At 50.7% G+C, this 20,484-nt stretch overlaps 1 protein-coding gene across 1 annotated transcript in view; it reads left to right on the forward strand.

Moving 5' to 3' along the window:
- Positions 1-20,484, forward strand: part of LOC144147427 (high affinity cationic amino acid transporter 1-like) — a 942,196-nt gene that overhangs the window by 314,375 nt on the left and 607,337 nt on the right. Inside the window, exon 2 of the mRNA XM_077679558.1 lies at positions 9,921-10,040. Coding sequence (XP_077535684.1) covers positions 9,921-10,040 — 120 coding nt within the window. The remainder of the gene's footprint in view (positions 1-9,920; positions 10,041-20,484) is intronic.

Genomic DNA, 20,484 nt, shown 5'->3' on the forward strand with positions numbered 1-20,484 from the left:
TGCGGGAGCGGTGCCAGCATGCCCCACAGTTCCCGTCCCGTCGGCACTGATGCTCACGATTCAGGGAAAGAGTCGTCGTGGCCGCATTGATCAGCTGCGCTCCCGTTCTTGACTGGACGACGAAGTAGAGTTGAAGAGGCCTTGCTGACGGTCGGGTGTCTGGTCTTGCTGCATTTTCTGTTGTTGCCTTTTCTCCCATTTTCGCTTCTTCAGAAGGTACGTGGTTTGGAAACGCAGGCGCCACTTCTTATCTCCAGCAGGACGATCGCGGCCGCACACTTAGGTTCGCAATGGTGCTGGTCCCTCGGGGCTTCGGTGCCGCAGACGTCGAACACTTTGTTGTCGGGGGCTGGGAAAATGCCCGATCTATGCCCAAGGCGGCCACAGCTGTCACATAGTTCGTGCTCCTTCTTATGAATGCCAACAAAATCCTGGATCAGATCTCCATTCTTAAATTTAGCGGCATCCATCTTCGCATCGACTGGTCGCCTGGACACGAGGAGTCCTCACCGGGGAACCAGGCAGCCCAGTCGGCTGCACGGGAGTGTGTAACCTGCAGTCCTCCGCTGCTACCCGACTTGGCTCCTCCGCCTCCTGAGCCATTACTGCCAGCCGTACAGATTCTACGGCACAAAAAAGAAAAAAAAAGAGACCGCCTTAAGACCCTCACTCCAACCGGCTTTTTATCTGCTCTACCCCCGCTCCCAAGATCAGCCGAAATTTTTATGAACAAATATTTGGCCAATGCTAGCTTAACCCCACAGACATTCCGTAAATCGTACACATCCCTGCCGCCTCGATGTTCCTTCTGCGCCTCCCTCACACCCTCCAATCTCCAGCACCTAATTTGGCACTGTCTGAAATTTACGCGTTACAGAAACTTCAACCCTCCTCCAAATGCCTCCTCCTCATACATCGACCCTCGAACACTGGAACCCTCCACGTTGACTTTATTTGCGCACTACTCTCTAGAAAGCGGTCTAGCGCAAGCAGTTTAGAGCCGTGAGCCTGCTCTCCTCACCCCACGTGGCCTCTTCCGCCTTCGTAAGGAGCCAACCAGCTTCAACTTCAACGGTTTATTTTCAAGATGTCCCAAGCTACGAATCTCTCACCCTCTAATCCCGCTTCCCTCACTTGACGTATCGTCTTCCTGGTGTAATAAAGGCTATCTCCTCCTCCTCCTGCTTACGAATGAAGCAAATGGTATTCCGTCTTACTACTAGTCGGCCGACAGGACCCTGGGCGCAGCCATATTGGACGATGTAAACAAACACATGGTTGCCGGAGGAGAGCCGGGGGCACCGAATTTATCCGAAAGTCTCCGAAAAGTGAAAACGAAACCGAGTGGAAAAGTCTAAGAGCTATCGGAATAAAAAACAGACGACTAAAAGCCCACTCCCACGCTGCAACGTCGGTTGCGCCTTCGTGAGGTCAAGCACGGAGGCGTAGCGCTTTCGGCGGAAACTCGTGGAGACGGAAAAGGAAGAAACGTGAAAACAAGTGGGAGGTCCACAGTAGCAGTGAAAGGATGAAGACATCAGCGCAGGAAGAAACAAACTGCAGACACAACAAAAAGATTCATAACTGTTCGAAACTCCTGCACCGCTGGCGCTTGTAATACATATTCCCGTAGTTTAGCGCAAAGAAAACTTCAGCTACATTTGAGGCAAAATATGTTTATATAAGCGGTGGTCCTCGCGTCCATTTAGTTAGGAACGCCCGTTGAGTTGCTTTTTACGATAGTAAGCGAAAAAAGTGGCCGCCATAAACGACGCGTGCCAAACTGCACGGTAAGGCGCCGGCACGTGCGACATTAAAGCAAGCAAAAAAGAACAAAATTCCCGCTCGCGCTGTTCCATGCAGGGGCGGGCACTGGGGGGCGGGAAAATTGAATTGCGCTGGACAAATCTCGTTCAATTCATGGAGAGAGGAGTGAGACAGGGAGGCGAAGAGCGTGATGGGTGGTAGCAGCAGTGAGCGGATAACGGCGCCACAGCCCGTTATGGCGAATCACTGCTCTGCATTACCGATAGCTTTCACGTTGAGTGGAATTTCCCTGCGATCGTGCCGGGTGGTAGATTGTAATATACACTGTGTGATGACGGTGCCTCTGCTTGTATGTACATATGTATGTGTGCTCACGATTAAGCTTTTCAGTTTCTAGTAGCGCTCCGTCCTGTGTTCTTTCTTCCAAGTTTTGTTTGCGCTTTGCCCAACATGCGTCTTCTTAGACAACACACGTGTATCGTACTGCAGTGCTTGCTGACCCTCCGTCGTGCCTCACAGAACCGCACATATCTCGTTCAACGACACAAATGTCTGTTCCGCTGTACGACTGAATAAGTGCATCGCGCACGGAAACAGTAATTACTGTTAGACGGAGCTGACTTTTCCAAGTCTTCAATCTGGGCCACGTTTTTCCCCCTCATTCATCGGTGTCCTTTCGCGCGAGATGAGCTTAGCTTGATCATGCCTTCCCCCGAGCCCGCTCCTAATGAAGGCGAACCCGCTCCTTCCACTATATCTCCCGAGAGAGCGGCTGCCAAGGAGATATCGGCCCGCTTGGACCGAGCCTGGCAGCAACTTAACAAAAGAGCTGACCGCCCCGGCGTCCTATGCCCTAGGCTTCCCATGGGGGATCAGGCTAATGAAAATTAACTTAGCCCCTCTCCGTCTCCCGCGCACTTTTGGATGGCCGCGGACATGAAACCTTTATTGTTTTTGCAAGGAAAGGAGCTGCCAGAGGCCTTCCCAGGAATGACCTTTGGGTAGTTCTAAAGTCACTCAGAATTGCAGCGCCATGCGCCGTTGATGTTGTCGCTCGAAGAAGAGGTATTTTAAGTGACATCGTCTTCACGTTCTTCGGATCTTGCATATTGGGGAAAGCGGTTCCACTGTCAAGGCTGCGGTGAGATTTGTGCCGCATAGAAAGTGTCTTTGAAGGTCGGTTTAGGGCTCTCCAACGGGGCAAAAAAACAAGGACCGCTGTCGTCGTCGTCGTCGGTCTTGTAGTCTGGTCGAGGTCGAGAAAATCGCCACTCCACTAAAAAGCAGAAACAGAAGTGGACAGAAATACATGTTCGATCCGATGAGATTTGAACCCGCCTCTTCACAGTCGCAGTCCAATGCACTACCACTGTTTAATTACCATTGTTTCATTATCAGATGCGAAGCATCTCATGCTCGGGGATGTGTCCCTCCCTCTCTCGTTGTCGTTGTTGTCCGCCGTCCGCACTCTACTGAGCATGCGCGTCTCTTCAGCCCCGTCAGCGTTTGGCCTGACGTCAGCGCAGTCCACTAAAAAAGAAATAGTTAGGCGGCGCCCGGTTTCGACCCCACGACTCTCTGGCCGCAACGAGAGGTACGTGGCGCTCTTCCCACTGCGCTACAAACCGAGACGGAAGCATCTGCTACGAACGCGCCTTATGTCCTTCACTCATTCAGACTACGTCAAGAAGCTACTGATACAACGAAGGCACGCGAAGCTGAAGTCGACCCCATGGCTGCTTCGCATACTACTCAGGGTTCCCATACGAGAAGATGGTTCCCACAAAAATGGCATCAATCACTGACTCTTCTCTAGATCTAATATATAATTCTGTAACCGTTCCTCCAATTCCTACAGGCTGATTGTATAAGTCCAGGAGGTGGGCGTTTTAGCCCCAAAAAGCCACCCCGTTTCTTAGCCAGTCCCCCACGTGGGTATGTGCCACAAGAACAGGAACAACAACAACAACAACGATGACACCGGGCAATCCTGCTAAATCGCGCGCTTTCTTCGCATACTACTCGGGGTTCCCCTACGGGAAGATGGTGTAATTTTTTAAGTGCGAATGCACTTTATAAGCGACCCTGAATTCCGGCGACCGCCGTCCGTCCACATAGCAACAGCTGCGGGTGCGCGCGCTCCTCGTCTTCCTTGGCAACGGGGGGAGATGGGCGCGCGCTGCCTGGCCGCTGACATGGCACATACCCACGTGGGGGATTGGCCAGGAATCTCCTCGTCTTCCTGGGCAACGGGGGGAGATGGGCGCGCGCTGCCTGGCCGCTGACATGGCACATACCCACGTGGGGGATTGGCCAGGAATCGGGCGTGAGAAGGGCTAATGCACCCGCTTAAAGGAGTACTGACACGAAATTTCAAAGCTGAGATCCGCTCTAGCAATCAAGTACAACGACAACACAAATAGGTGTCTGTGCATGGCACATACCCACGTGGGGGATTGGCCAGGAATCGGGCGTGAGAAGGGCTAATGCACCCGCTTAAAGGAGTACTGACACGAAATTTCAAAGCTGAGATCCGCTCTAGCAATCAAGTACAACGACAACACAAATAGGTGTCTGTAAATAAATGCATCTTTCTTTCTTTGTAGTTGTGTGGGTGTGTGTGATCTCTCTTTCGCGAACATTACCGAACCGCGCAAATTCAACTCGTGCATTCGCACTTTCACATTCTTCCCCTCGGGGAAATGCGGGGAAATTTTTATAGTTTGATTTCCCATTAAGCAAGCCCTTATTCGTAGGCTGGCCATGTAGCGAGAAGAACCGACAACCGGTGGACAGTTCGGGTAACAGAGTGAATACCAAGAGACAGATCTAGAATTGGGGTGAGGCCAATAACACGATGGAGGAATGACATAGGGAAATTCGATGGACTCGAGCGGCGCAGGACTGGAGCGCGTGGAAGTCGATGGGAGAGGCCTTCGCCCAGCAGTGGGCCTGAGTAGGTTGTTGTTGATGGGTATAATGATGAATTTTCCATAGCAGACATAAAACAAAATTCCTGCTACACATTATAAGAACGCTGGCTTTGCCTAAGCCAGCGTAGCAGGTCTAAAAATGGGGCATAGCGAATGCTTTCTCGGTTGCATGCAACCTCTCGGTTGTACCTGGCTGACACTTCCACATCTCTACAGTCCTGTGGACACTCTCAAAAATACTGCCGTGCCAACCTTGTACTGCATCGGAGGGGAAGGCCTCCATTATTCCGGTGCTCCGTTTCCCTAAAGACCAACAACAGCGAAAGGTCGTCGGGGACTCCATTTTTGTTCGTTCCCAACCGCCAGAAACCGTATACCATGAGCGTCTAGCGGAAGATCCGCGTTCAGAATAGTCTGACTAACACCCAACAAAAACGCGTCCATCCCAACAGTAAAAACAAATACCTGTTCAACAGTCGAGGGTTTCTTAGGTACAAATAAACCGTGCTCGAACGTCTGTGTTTTAACAAGTAGGACACGAACGCCAAGTTTCAAGAAAAAGCTTTTAGACGCAGTAGTACAGCCATTGCTTTTACATGTTTTCGATCATTTTGTCCTGGGGACATACGAAGCATGGGGCTGCATAAAGGAATGGGAACCACACTTCAAAGCAGTCTTTGTGAAGCTTTCTGCTAGACACTGTACTCAGATGCTCCAACGAAAAACGCGAACATAGAAATTGTGTTGCCCGTGTAGCCTCCCATAAATATCTGTGAAGCCTTCCGTATATACCATACACGCGACCAAACATTAACTCCAGGCAGATTTGAGTAAAACAACACAAAGGGCGTCTTTCGCCTCACTCAAAAATAAAACAATTGACTGCCTTGTCGCAGAAAAAGATGCGACAGCGACAAGCGGCCATCCAGCACATGCCGGGAGGCATAATTTCACTTGTCCGTTCTCTAGTAGAGCCCCGGAATAGAAACTTGACTTACACAATCCAACCTGTGTACATTTGCACACGAACGATACATTTGCACACGAACAGGGCATGTTAAATATGAATTTTAGCTTTTACCTGAAAATATTGCCCTCATCGTGCTAGAGCACCAGCCGCTGACGAGAGTGATTAGTCAAGGCTTGTATGTGATTCGTCCATGTCAAATCAGTGGAAAATGTTACTCACAGGATTTTGTGCTTGTTCACTATCTCTATAGGTACGCTGCCCAATGTTATAATTTGATGCATCGCTGTATCCTTGTTTTTAGATTCGAAGAAGATGGCTTCGGTTTTGCTGGCATTAATTTTTAAGCTGTCCGAATATGATTAGTTGTAAATGATCGACAAGGCCCCCTGAGCGTTTTCCGCACTTCCGTTTGTATTTTGGCCTGAAATAAACAAACTGGTGTCATAGGGAAATAATGTGACGTCGTTTTTGAATTTAACAATATGCCCCTCTCTCCCCTGTGTTCTGTAAATATGTCAGCTTTATCATCTGTCTTTTCTCTCTCTGAATCTGTCATCTTCTGCCCCAACTCCCACACCAGCAGGCGTTCTGGTGTCCACCCCTAGGTGTGACAATTTACGCCTGCTGGTGGACTTTCCTTTTCTTTTCTTTGAAAATAAATTCATTCATTCATCATTAACGAAGATATTAAAAAGCAGTGGCCCTAATATGCTACCTTGAAGTACGCCATGATGTATAGTCTTATGGGAAGAAATAAAGCCTTCAACTTAAACGTACCTTTTCCCTTCTGGAAGGTATGACTGAAGAAGAGAATGATCAATATCGCGGTCGCCATAGCATTGTAACTTTGTCAACAGAATACCATGTTTCAGTTAGTCGAAAACTTTACTATTGGCGTTGATTGCGACCACGGGCGGCGCTGGGAAGCGCGCCTCTGTGACGTCGGCTTAGGGACTCTCGCATTTGTCTTCTGCTTAAAGGGACAGACAACCGATTTTTGTCAAGTATATATTCTCTATCCCAAATGAAAGGGCATCACTTAAAGCACCTTGACGAGAAACGGTTTTGCTGATGACGCCCTAGAACTTTTTAAATCGAATTTTTTGATCTACGAGCCGTATGTGTCCCTCCCAAAACTTATGCTGGCAACCATGACATAGAGTAGCTAGGCAACATACTTTTGTCTGTATGCGAAACAAAAAACAATATTTAAAAACTTGTTCCCAGCTAAAAAAGTTTGAATCGCAGGCTTTCCTGTTCATTTATGTGTTTTTTTAAGCAACAGTCTATTTTGCATGAATGCGCCATCTGTTGGGATAGACGACAGGTAGAATCTGGCTTCACGTTGTGGACGCGGGAAGTTCGATTCTCTCCGGGCGCGACGTTTTTTTTTTTTTTTTTTTAAAAGCTGCTGTTGGCGTATTTGGAAACTGAAATCAAATATTTTGGCAGAACAAACGCCTTTGCCTCAGGCAGAATCGTCAAAGCTCCTTCACTGGTCTGTTTACTGAACGCTGCGGTTGATTCTGGGCATGGAGGCTCAGTTAGCCACACTGAGAGCAACCCAGCGGCGGCGGGCGGCGTGTCTAAAAAAATTTCAAAATAATGCTAAAAAATACATATACAATTTAAGTTTGTACAAATACGTGTGTTAAAAGGTTTCCAATACGTAAATAGACATTTAGGCAGTTACAGTAGCTGCTAGGTTTGCAGGTCACGTGACAGGGACACATATTGTAGTGCCAAGTTTTGACACTACGAACCGCCACCCTTCCGTTTTCAGGAAGTTTGCTGCCGAATTAAAATTATTTCCGCCAGTTTGTTTAGAAATTGCTTGTGGTTACCGGGCTATATAAAACGCTGGCTTTCATGTGAGCTAGAGGACATATACGCGACAAAAATCGGTTGTCTGTCCCTTTAACTCGGGCTCGCCCTCCTTGCTGTTTCATTGCGTTCGGTTGACGTCTGATGCTGGTCCACACCAGATTTTTCGTGTGAGTAACGTTTTATAATAATAGACTTAAAGTCGCATACACTAGCTCAAGGTGTGAGTTAAAGTATAGTTTTGGATACCGCTACGGAAGAAACATTGCCGCGTCGCCCCATTCATTGCAAAGTCGGCCCTGTGCGGAGCGCGAAGAGTCGGAGCGTCGGCTTCTGTATTAAGCAATCTTTCGAACAAATGGAACAGCCAGCTGCTAGTAACTGACAGCTGCCAAAATACAAGAACAAAACAAATTTAAGGCCTTGCGGGCTGTCGGCTTTGGCAGAAGGCATTACCATTCCCCGTAATCATATGTGAGGTAAAACAGTTTTTGCCGCCTTGCCGAACGCTCGAAAGTATTGCATCACATCACTTTACGTTGTCATGGCAATAAAGTATGCCGACATGCACTATGGGCTGCAAATGCTGTAGGCTTAGTTCCAACTAACCCACTCTGTGCATATGCGCGTGCTGGTTTTATACCAGGGTTCTAACCAGTATGGAGGCTTGTTGAGCAAAACGAGTCACGTCTATGGTAAAAACTACAGTAACACTGTGTTTGTTCAGACCTGGAGGAGTAGTTCGGTACATTTCCCACAGCCATACCTTCCTAATATTTAGATATGCGTTATAGGAAAACTGCACTCAAGAGGAGGAAGGTAAAGAGGAGGAGAAAACAATCGAGCTGTTTTGTGGGCCGGGTCCTCAGTCCAGGAAAAGTGAGTAAGAGTAATTTTCTTCAATTCATAGAAGGCCATCCCGAGTAGACCAGGATTTGTTTTTTACACCTGTAACGGTTGGCAAACAATAAAGAGCTGCTTGGAAATCGGTTTCGATTCGTGTAATATACGCACGTATTTTATTTATTCCGTTCGTTAGGGAGTATATAAAGCCTTCAACACCGTAATCATGTCATATTTGTTCGTTCGGGCTGAGAGCCAGTTCGTTGTGGTAACGATGGTTACCATAGAAATTCGGAGCACAAAAGCCGCCTTCGAGTACTCTGGGCAACGTTGTACTCTGTACACAGAGTACTCTGGGCGCGATAGCGGTGGCTTAGCACAAACCTTCTCATTGCTTTTTCATCTGAACAAACAACGCATACTGCGGACATGCACCTCCTTGCACGCAGCCATAACGAAAGCCAGTTTGTGAAGAAGGGAATGTATGCCATACAGCCTGAAGAAATATCCACACGATCTTTGTGAGCCTCCCAAACATCCCCAAACCTGCTAATAAGACGTTCCTGACGATGAAGAAAAATTAATGCAATAAAAAAACATTATTCTGATAGAAGTAAACAAAAATGAAAGAAATAGAATACAGCCGTTTCATTTCCTGCTGTGCGATGCGCGTGTCCGGGGGCCCGCTGCTTGGTACGTAGCGTTAGACTGTTAGGTTAGCATTAGACGATCTTCTGACCGACGCTCTGAAAAAAGCTCTTTCTCCTCGTGTGTTGCAAACTTGTGAGGGATATAGCTTGAAATTATTCAGCTGTGTCAGAAGCTTGCAAAAACAACTAAATTACTAGAAATACGCTTTTTAATGCACTAAACCATCAAAGATGGCGATTTCTAGCCAGTGTCGTAATTAAGGGTGGGCAGGGGGGTACAACTGCCCCGGGCGCTACTTAGTGGATAGTCTACGGGGAGCTTTATCCAAGCTACGTCCCCACATTGTACCGCTGAATTAAGAGATGAAGCTTCGCTATGAGAACATCAGGGCAGCTCTTCGTACACTTGTTGTTTCAGACGAACCTCTAACCCCCGCGCAAGTGGGGATTCTTGGACGCATACACTGGAATAGCCGCACCCTCACGCCTCCCCGTTCCTTTCGCCATCATTTCCGCCTCATGCACCAACTGTCCCGAACATTACGCCGACTCATGCTATTTTCCCCTGAGCCATTGCAATTCAGTCCCCGCAGTGTCCTTACCACGTATCGGCCTTGGCGAGCCTCGGACCAGCTGAAGTACCAGTGGCAATTGAAGCTGGCCCGGGACATCCTCCACGCTTCATGTTGCGTTTACTGGAGTTTTCTTCCTCATCCTGTATCGCTGGCCCATTGTCTAGTAATGGAGACATTCAAGAAATATCTCGCAGAAATGTAGACAAAGAAGTAAAAAAAGTGGCGAAGCTGCCGCTTGAATCGCCGCGGCCTGCGGGTTTAATTCGCGTGAAAAGACGACGAGGCGTGTACACGATGCAGCAGCCGAGAAGTGCCTTCGCCTCCGAATGACGTGCCGTCTCTCCCCGCTCCCCTGCAGGTGTGGCGGCGAGCCTGGGCACCGGCGTGTACGTGCTGCTGCCCCGCGTGGCGCGCGAAGAGGCCGGGCCCGCGGTCGTGCTCTCCTTCCTCGTGGCGGCCGTGGCCTCCTGCCTCGCCGGTGAGTGGAGCTCCGGGCACGCCGGCTTCTGGTCGCCGGCGAATGGGCGGCCTTCCTCGGTATCTGCCGCCCCGGAGACCATTAGCGACTTGCTGGGTTCCCCACAGCTAGGGAAAGGGAGAGCAAAGAGGTGGCATGGCCGGGCTGTGAGCGGCTGCCTGGTTGAGAAGCCGGGCAGGGTTAAGGGAAAGCGTTTATTGCTCTTCAACGTGCCTCCGACATTTGCCCGCTGGAATTGCGCTTTCAGGGCGTAGAACTTCGTGTTACACCAGCAACAGCTCTCTGATCACCTTCCAATAATCTGCGTACCATTTATAGAAGAAGTTAAACCCGCTTCCACGTAGTGGCAAATCTGCTGAAACAAACCGAGCTGTGGTTCTCTTTTGTTAGCTCGAACTTCAGCGGGCGCTCGCCCGACAACGGCAGCGCTGTCGCCGCGCAAATGCTACGGTTCCCGCAGAGAAATCAGCAGCTAAACGTCGGCGGCGGGAGAGTCCTGCCCCTCTCCGATCTCTGTCGGGAGGGAGAGGAACCGGCCCCTCCGCGACCACTGCACCCTCTATCGGCGGCTCTGGCAACCGGTTCCTGTGAGGCCGCCGACCGGTGTTCAGTATACTTGCGGAAGGACTCGACCTACAACAGCTCCGTTGTTATAATTAAGACATTAACAATGCTGGGGACAGCTCCAACCATGTTTTAATCATAAACGGGAAAATAGGACTTTGACGGCCTCATCATGCACCTTTCCACAATGCCCGAAAAACAAGACATAGTCAATGCATGTGCTATTCCGCAAATATTTTTTAAACAAAATCTCACATGAATACTCTCTACGTGCGGCTACTAAGAGACGGAAGTCCCTTCTCCTTCGGGGTTTCCAAAAATTACGCCCATCTTCCCGCGAGGGAACCCTGGTGTGATGCGACGCATCGGGGGGTTCAATTGGCGTTTCCACTGGGTTGATTCTCTAAATCGGGGGAAACGTGTTCTGAACGGGTATGATGCATTCCATCACATGCGGGTGTTCTCATACGCGGGAAGATGGGCATAATTTTACTTTTCATGAAGGGACCGTCGCTTCCATCACGTCTTCATCGGAAGAATTAAACGGGTCCTGAAATACCTTCCGCGGATGCATGGATGTACATGCAGCCAAATAAAGCAATGTATTAGCAATCTCCTCCCGCAAGAATTTTGTTAAAGCGATGAGTATTAGATGAGAAATCGTAAATCAAAAACCGCGCATTATTGTCGCGCCGCGTTTCCTCCTCCTTTCTTCGCTGTTGAGTGTTGACGGCGCGCGAGCACTCCCTGCCATGATGCTGCGCTCTTCAGCGGTGACGTACTTCCGCTATTACGCTCGTCCGACTGCCGTCTGCTACGGGCAAGCTTTGTTGACACCACGAATCCCGCACTCCGCTCAAGGCTGGAAAGAAAGAGAGAGATAGAGAGAGCAAACATCTTTATTGAGTCCGGCAGCTGGGACGCAGCCTAGTCGTCGTGTCGGGCTGCCACTCGTCGTCGGCTCCCTACTTATGCATTGCCTCCAGTAGAGGCAGCAGTTTCGGGGCGCTGGCGTTCGAGGACCCCCAACACCTGCTGGATGGCCGTATGTTGTATTTCGTAGTCCTTGTCTCTGGTCGCACTTGCGAGGAGCGGCAGGAGCGTTTTGGCTGTATTGCCTTCACTGGGGTGTAGTCTACAGTCCCACAGAATGTGAGCTGCTGTGGCTCCGTCCTTCTTACACAACACACACACGTCGCTTGGGAACACTTCTGGACAAATGTGTTTGGCTATCACCGGAGTCATTAGCGCATTAGTTTGTAGTTGTTGTACACGACCGCTTCTCGTCTCGTCAGACGAGGGTGCGATGGTGGGAAGGTCCGGCGGCTAGCTCGATACCACTCAAGGATGTCCCTATAGGCGGTGAGTGGCGACGCTTCGTCGAGCTCTTGCTCTGCAAGTTGGGGGCTCGAGCTTGCGCCGCGTCCGGTGAGCGCGTGCGCTGCTCAGTCCGCCTCCTCGTTGCGGTTGCTGTCCGTGCCCAACGGGCTGGCGTGCGCCGGGAACCACCTAATAGTCACCGTCATTTCTTTGGGAGGTAGGGCCCCGCATACCCTCACTGCACTGTGGGAGACACGATTAGTGGCGTAGTTCACGACCGCTGTCCGCGAGTCGCTGATCACAGTGGTACACTACGTACTTGTGAGTGCCAGTGCGATCGCCATTTCCTCGGCGTGATGCACACTCTTGGCTTTGACGCTGCCTGCGGTGTATAGTTCGCCGGTGTTGGCGGCTATAACAGCTGCCGCATACGTGTTCGGCTGATTTGGGTACTTGGCCACATCTACGTAGTATGCTCCCGAGTCGTTGGCGTGCGATGCCGTGAGTGCCTTCGCTCTTGCGAGCCTTCTCTCTTGGTTGTGTTCGGGGTGCATGTGGCGGGGGATCGGCGGTACGTGGAGTCGGCGGAGCAGGTCCTGTGGGAGTGATACATGGTCCTTGCCGTCTTGTAGTGCTTGATTTTGGTAGCCGTGCCGTTGCAGTATGTAGCGTCACGTTCTTGTTAGCGATAATCTTGTAAGCTGCGCTGTATGCTGGGCTTCTGCTATTTCATCTAGAGTGTTATGTATGCCTAGCTCAAGGAGCTTGTCCGTGCTAGTGTGTGGATATAGCCCCAGTGCTGCCTTGTACGTCTTGCGGATGATTGCGTCGCGCCTAGGCTGATTTCCAATTGTGGAAGGCCGCGATGTATGCAATATGACTGATTACAAAGGATTGGACAAGGTGGAGGAGGCTTGCTTCCCTCATGCCTGCGTATCGGATGGACACCCTTCGGATGAGTCTGGTGGCTGCCGAACCTTTGTTTCCAGTTTGCTGATGGTGGAGCCGTTCCTTCTGTTCACGTCCAGATAAAGCCCGAGGACACGCAGGGTCTTGACATGTGGAATTGCAGTCCCGTCTCTTGTTTGAAGGGTGATGCTTGTGGTCGTAGATGTACTGGCGCATTTCTCTCGTGGTGGTAGGATGAGGAGTTCAGATTTTGAGGGAGAGCAGGTTAGACCGGTACCTCTCAGCCGATTTTCTATCACGTCAATTGCCTGTTGTAAGGTGGCTTCTATGTGGCCATCGCTGCCCCCCGTCACCCACAGGGTGATGTCGTCGGCGTATATTGTGTGCCTGACGTTGGGGAGTCCAGCAAGCCTGTTTTCCACGTCAATCATTACCAGGTTGAACAGCATGGGTGAGATTACCGAACCCTGCGGTGTTCCGACGCTGCCCAATGACTTTGTGGGGAGCTGGATATCCCCCGCATGAATTGTTGTTGTTCGGTTCGACAGGAAGTCTTTAACGTAGCAGAAGGTCCGTTGTCCCATATTAAGGTGAGATATTTGTTCCAGGATTGCCGAATGGCGGATTCGATCGAACGCATTTTGGAGGTCCAGGCCTAGGACTGCTCTGTTCTCGAGGGTGTTTGTAGATTGGTCTATGACTTCGTGTTTAAGTAGCAGCATAGCATCTTGTGTGCTTTGTTTCGCTCGGAAACCCAGAATTGTGTTTGGGTACAATCCTTCATTCTCTAGGTATAATTGCCATCGGTTAAGCAGCACATGCTCCAGAACCCCTCGTGGGCTCATAACGATTCTGTAGCCTCCTTTCGTGAAGCACGTGGGGCATGCGAGCTGCTTTGGTGATTCGGGCCGTCACTCTTTCTTTTCGCATATGTGGCGTGATGTGTAGTGGGCGCTCTGAGGATGGTTGTTGGCTTACCGTTGGGTGCGGGGGTATTTCGTTGCCGGAGTCGTTTACCGGCGACTTACCAGCCATCGTGTGCGTCCGTCGGTGCGGGCTCGGCTCCCTGAACGGTGATGATGGTGCGGCCTGTGCTTTGGTCGATTTGGTGATAATGATCTTGGGATCCCTCGATGCTGGTGGGGATAGTTCCGATGTCCATGTTCGCTGGCTCCGCAGAGGCAGCCATCTTTTCAGAAGGCGGCCGAGCGGCCGTCGCCGGCGAGTCGGGAGTTCGGAAGCGTTTCTCTGTGGCGGTGGGCGGCTGCGGAGCGAGCACGTGCACGTGGCGTTCGGCCACGGCGGGCTCCAGTGCACGCGCAAGTGGCTGTTATGCTCGCTCGTAAGTTCTATACTTTCACGACAGGCCTCGCTTCATAATTTCAAGTCGTCATAAAATTATTTGTCGTCCACTCACCCATTTCAGTGTAGGCTTGTTAGATGCCGCTTGTAGAGAGGAATCGCGCGGGGCCAAGTAATCCACCGGATGGCGGATTTTACCGAAGATTGGCGAGTGTAAAACGGGAGCCCATGCACCGCAGGTCAACACGACTCGGCCACCTGGTGAGAAAAACCGGCTGGGAAAGCGAACGAAAAATCTGGCCCCATGTGTGCGGCGACCTGGCCTTGCCCTTTCGCGGTGTACGTCGCTGCAGTTGCTATCGGCGGCACGTGACTTTTTATCGGTGGCGAACTCGCAGCCACTCGGGGAGGATCGTGTGCTCGTTCGCTTTGATGCACCGACACTGTTTATCCAAAAAGCGCCGTATCAGATGTGGCCTCGCTGGTGTCGGGTCTTATTTTGCGGCGGTGGTAATTCCTGCCGGCGGTATGTGAAAAAGACATTTTAAACCGATACAGAACCCGTGCACAAAAGGCTTAAATCATGTGACCAGTTCAGCTTGGGGCGACGCGTGGGGGAGAGCGGCAAAGTTGACAAAACATGCTCCGCTGCGGCTCTGAGCTTTCTAGCGCTGGAGCGAGCGCCATTTCGTTGACAATATCAAACATCGGTTGCCTTGGCAACACGGCACAAACCGCTCTTGAAGTCAGTTACGGTTGCGTGATCCCGGTTCAGCTCGGGGCCCCAGCTCGCGACATGTGGGCACTGCAGGCGTACCACTCACTCCCATGGGGAAGTGCGAGATGCGTTTGGCATTACAGGATGCGATGGTGTGTGTTGTGGACGCTTTGTTTCGCGATGCAAAGCGACGTTGTGCTTCTGCGGGTGGATAGTGCTTCCCATTTTCTGGATTATCTTTCTCGAGCGACGTACGACTCAACCTCGCATGGGGTATGTGCAGTGTGCGTGGCTAGAAGCCATCTCGGCTTGTGGGCCAGTGACTTGCTGTTCGTCGCCGCAAACCGCACGCGAGGTCAGTGCCGAATTTACGACGGGCAGGAGGAGGCAACCCATGGCCTGTCAATCGCGGTTCAGACTTGCAACGCATGTTGTGACGTTGTGTTCGTTCGAAACGCATCTCTGGATTGGTTTGAAGTTGAATAAAATGTATTTGTCAAACCCGGGCATTCGGCTCAGGGCGTTCTCTGCGATTGCACGAAAGAAGTGCCACGGGGCTTCAACGCTTTCTTTATGGAACGTACTCAGGTAAGAGAATATCCATGTGGTGTTATGGCCGTTTTGCATTCAATACAAACGGTTAAGCGTTTGTTTACATTTGCTTCGTTTCTCGTAAAATGTCCAAGCACTCCGGCACTCCACTGGCAGATCAGCGGGCGAGCCGACGCTGAGCAGACGACTCATCCCTTTGCCGGAAGTGCGAGAAAAAGCCGCCCAATAGCAGGATGTCTAGCTCATGACGAACATCTGGGAATCGATGACGTAGACATGTGTAGATGGCGGCGTCCAAAAACACGAAGGGAAGGGTGAGAAAAAAGTTACAAACTTTGCAACAAAAGTGTGAGCTTCCCGCTGCGCTAAAAGAGTAATACTTGGCACAGATGACGTTGACGACCTAATCTAACGATTGCGTTAGTTCATTTAGTGTGCTCAAGGTACCTTTCAGGGCCCCTTTAAGTCAAGCACGCAGTCGTCAAGCACAGTGACGCGGAGTCTAACGAGAGCGAGCGCTGACTGAAGCGCCGCAGAGCGATACCCGCTGTATATTCACAGTGCCTCAAGGAGAGGAGACAACGGAGGAGAGTCGCGCATGCGCACACTTGTGCGATGGGAGCGGAGCGAAGCGAGCGAAGCGCGCGCACACAGCTGTTGTTTGTGATAATGAGGCGGAGTGAGAGCGTTGCGCGCACAGCTGTTGGAGAAAAGACGGGAGGAGAGTCGCGCATGCGCAGCTGGCGTGCGGACGCCGGACAACGCCGACGCAGGAGGGACATGCCTCAGAGCAATAGATGCGTCGCATCTAATAAAGAAAGTCTACACAAGATTTGTAGAACCGATTGTCTCATGGATTAGCGTAAACTAAACCAGTGTGCTGACTCTCTGGATGAAGATTTCCTGCTGTGGTGTCGCCTACCTGGGGCAACGTCTGAAAAGGTGGTACTGAGCGTTTCTGATGGCGATGCCGGTGTTACGGTGACGCGCAGATGTTGAGTTTTATGATGTGCTCTGAGTAAAAGCGTTCAGAGTTCGCCCCTGTTCATTGCCCGGTCTCTGTTCGTTACGAGGTCTCTTCAACGCCGCAGGTGACCACACAAAACATTATTTTTTTGCAATATTAGTGACTTGTTGTTACTGGAGCAGGCTATTTTCGCCACACTGTGATTTCGTCTGTGCTGTACTTTTGTTATGGTTCTTGTACTGAGGATAGCATTGACCCGTATTTTAAAAAATTACCCGCATTTCCCCGAAGGGGAGCATGGGGAAGTGCGAATGCACGGGTGATGCTATGAGGGGGAGTTATGTTGAACTGCGTTGGCATTCGCCCGTTAGTTGCATTTAACACCCCGCGTGATCAAGTGGGAATTCACACACCCCGTTAGTCGTTCTCTGGAAATCTTGGTGAATTAAAGTGTATCTTCGAGGAGATCACACACACACGCAAGTAAAGTGAAACGACAGTATTCTTTATTCAGCACTTGTTGGTGTTGTCGTTGTAGTTGACGGTCATTATGACCGCCTTGTGGTCACTGAAATGTACGGTCAAGAGTTGTTGCAAGACCGCGCGTATCAGACAGTTCCTCGCAAATGCCAGGTTGATGGTGGTGGGAGCCTCTAGCGGTAGGCACGTCATGGAGTGCTTGGCGAGCATGTATTCCATCAACCACTCGCCGCCCTTTCGCACGTCCACGTTAAAGTCCCCAACAACCACGACCGGGTCCGAGGGCTTTACGCGCCTGGCCACACTCTCCATCGCCGCGTCCACGTATTCGACGACGTCGTCGCGCGAGATGTTTGGCGCGAGGTAGAGGGTGACGACCACGATTCCGTCGCCCGAGTACGCGTCGGTGTAGACGGCACTGTACGGCGACTCGTCCCTGACCGGCGAGGTGGACACGGCGTGCGACACGAGGTTCGCGTAGACGTGACCGACGAGGTAGACCCCTCAGTACTCGCCCCGACTTCCGCTCCTGGCGAAGCAGCAGTCGTCGATGGGGAAGTGGGAATGCACGGGTGATGCGAAAGAATTCTTCTTGGCCAATCGCCCTAAGTGGGTATGTGGTGCGGACGGACGGACGGCGGTGGACGCGTGATTCAGGGTCGCTTAAGAAGTGCATTCGCACTTAAAAAGGCAATAGCTGTTTATGCGCTTTTTATGCTCCACTCGTTATGTATCGCCCCTTGTGCATGGAGCAGCACCTTGGCGTACAGGATAAATGATCAAGCTAGTTAACAAACAAACAAATAAAACAATAAAGACCGCGAGGGTTTTTCGCGGAGGTCCCACATGGGCGCGCTTCAAGAGGTGCAATTCGCTCTCGGAAGCTACGAATGTTGTGTAGTTTTCATTCCACCGGAAGGTTTTGCGAAGCCCCCGGTTCAAAGCCAGGTCTCGTTGCGCGAATACGGGAATGCGCGTGTACATGCAGCTGGAAAGTTGCCCTGGTGGCATGCGCGGTCCTGGCTTGAAGCGGCCAAGACACCGGCGGCCTCGGTTGATCTTCACAGCGCCAAAAGAAGGGGACAATGACGGGAGAGAAACACAGGACAAGCGTTTTCCTCGCGCCTTTGTTCTGTTCTTCTTGCCCTGTGAAGATAAACTATCCCAGTTTTCTGCGTGACTTCAGAGGCGCCGTCAACGGGGAACTTCTGTCCGGTGCTGCAGTCGACGATGTAGAACAGGCGGCATACGCGTCGGGCCTGAATTACTGGGCCGTTTCCTGTCATGAGCAATGTGTCTGCAGCAGTAGGCAGCGGGATGCATCTGAGCCGGTACTGCGATGGCGCGGATTCCCGAGCAGGGTGAGCGCCACGGGGGAGCGCTGCCCTCCGCCACGAAGCTGTCGCGGTCACTGCTGCTTGCCGCCGCCATCGCTCCGTGCTGCGAGTGCTGCATCGCGCTAAAGACGCCCGCCCGCGGCGACCGCCCTGGTTCGGAGACGCTGGCACACCTGCGGCGCCGAGGCTCCCGCTGCGCTGTCCCGAGGACAGGGTGCCCAGCAGCCCCCCTTGGGCGCCGACGCCATCCTCGGGGAGGAAACGAGGCTAGGATGCACTGAAACCTCAGGTGCCAAGTGCTGCTGCACGCACAACGGGCGCTTCTCCTACCTATATGCTGTCGCTTATCCAAGGCCGACGCAGGGTTCTCGAAGGAATGACGTTTATTGGAGCTTGCTTGTGCTCCGCCAAGTTTTTGAAGCAGCGTCACAGAACCAGTGAACAGAGTGACGTGCACGGACGGTATTCCGCGAATCGAATGCCACGGCGTTTGCTTTCAGCGCATTCATTAAAGCGAAGCGTTCGTTGTCTACCTGATGGCGTATGACGCGTCGAAATGGCACCACAGCAAAGCGGCCTTTCGCTGACGCCGATAATGACCGCGGGTGAAATGAAAGAACAAAACGCTTCCGTGGTCGCAATAGAATCTGGGCCCTTCGCGTTATGAACCAACGTGCATCCGACTGCGCCAGTCGGGCACGGCCGAAGCAGTTTGGATTAGGTTAGAAAATTAGAAAAACCATGCACCCCCACGTCCAACAACGACGATGGTTGAACGCCAAGCTTTCTGAGAGCGAAATGAAATGGCGAAGTGTCCAAACTCGGACAACCAAGGAATCCCTCACGAGAAAGCTTCGCGTTCAACCATCGCCGTGGTTAGGCGTAGGTTTGCATGGTTTTTGGGTTACTGGAAACTTCGATTTAGATCGAGACTATTTCGATTCAACAACTACAGTCTAGGAGAGCGACCGCAAAGCAACACTTTGTCCCTATCAAGACGAGATTGGCGAAGCTTGCATCAAGTCGTGCAAGGCTTGAACCACAGCAAAGCTGGAACATTTCTTTCTACGTAAGCGCTGAGGAAAACACAAACATGCATTGCATTAAGTTTGGAATTGTTTATTTACAGGTTCCGTCTGCTCCGACGTCCAGCAGTAAGCACGCAGTATTGAAGCAGCAAAAACAAGAACGTTTATGTGTAATAGCTTGCCGACATATAGAGCCTGAGGCAGCTCCATTATCACAGCGAGGGGGTACAGAAACAGTGATAGGCAAAAGGTAAACGCAAAGGGCGCATGCGCAACTGACACCTTTCATTCATTCATTCATTCATTCATTCATTCATTTCATTTCATTTGTTCGCATCAAGTAAAATACATGATGCTGGAGGTCCGCAGAAAAAGCCGACTAGATGTCAGCTTGACGGAGCCGCAGACCTCCCCCCCCCCTTTTCCCCCACTGGCCGCTTGAACAGCATTTGGAAACGTTGTCCGAAAATCAAACAATACTGTTTGTTACAGCAATCGGGTTTGTAGGAAATTATCAAAATATAGTGACACAGGAACATCATTAAAATACAGCAAAAATGTCCTTAAAATACAGTGGAAAATCACTTAAATACAGTGACACGGGGAAAACAACCACAGAAAACGTGGGCTCGACGATTGCAATAAAAAGAGCATTAAACACAACGGAATAACATATATTTGCCGCTTTCGTCAGTGGCAAGAATATAAAATGCAAGGACACCTCTACAAGGAAAAAAAATCAAGCACACATCAAAATACACCAACAAACAACATTCTCAGGAGGAGATGAAGAAATTGCACAGATTCCTGAAGGTGATACCTTCTAATGCTATGTTTCTAGAAAGAAATGTGTTGAGCATTCTTGGTATTCGGTTTTCGAGCATTTGTTGTCCGTAAGATGTCCTGTATGTCAAAACGCTCCAATGTTATGTGTGTCTGTCGCGTGTTGTACACAATATCGTATGGTTTTAGTTTTGCCAGGTGTTTAAGGAAAGATCTGCCCATTTTTACTTCTTGTTTATAAACCGTATACAGATGGTAGTCGAATATTATGGTTTCCGGCAATACATTGTATTTTTCGAATAAAGGTTGTGTGTGGTGATGGAAAGAAATGTTTTCGGGTATTATAATGACCTTTTTTTGTAGCCGGTGAATTTTTCGAAAGTTTTCCTGAGTAGTTGTTCCCCAGACCAAATGGCAATAGTTTAACCTTGAAGAAAAAAATGTGTTATATATGAGCAATATAATTGTAGGCGGTAGAATATGT

The sequence above is a fragment of the Haemaphysalis longicornis genome, unplaced genomic scaffold, assembly GCF_048455015.1.
Source record: "Haemaphysalis longicornis isolate Haplotype H1 unplaced genomic scaffold, Haemaphysalis longicornis Haplotype H1 scaffold_7, whole genome shotgun sequence".
Taxonomy (NCBI): domain Eukaryota; kingdom Metazoa; phylum Arthropoda; class Arachnida; order Ixodida; family Ixodidae; genus Haemaphysalis; species Haemaphysalis longicornis.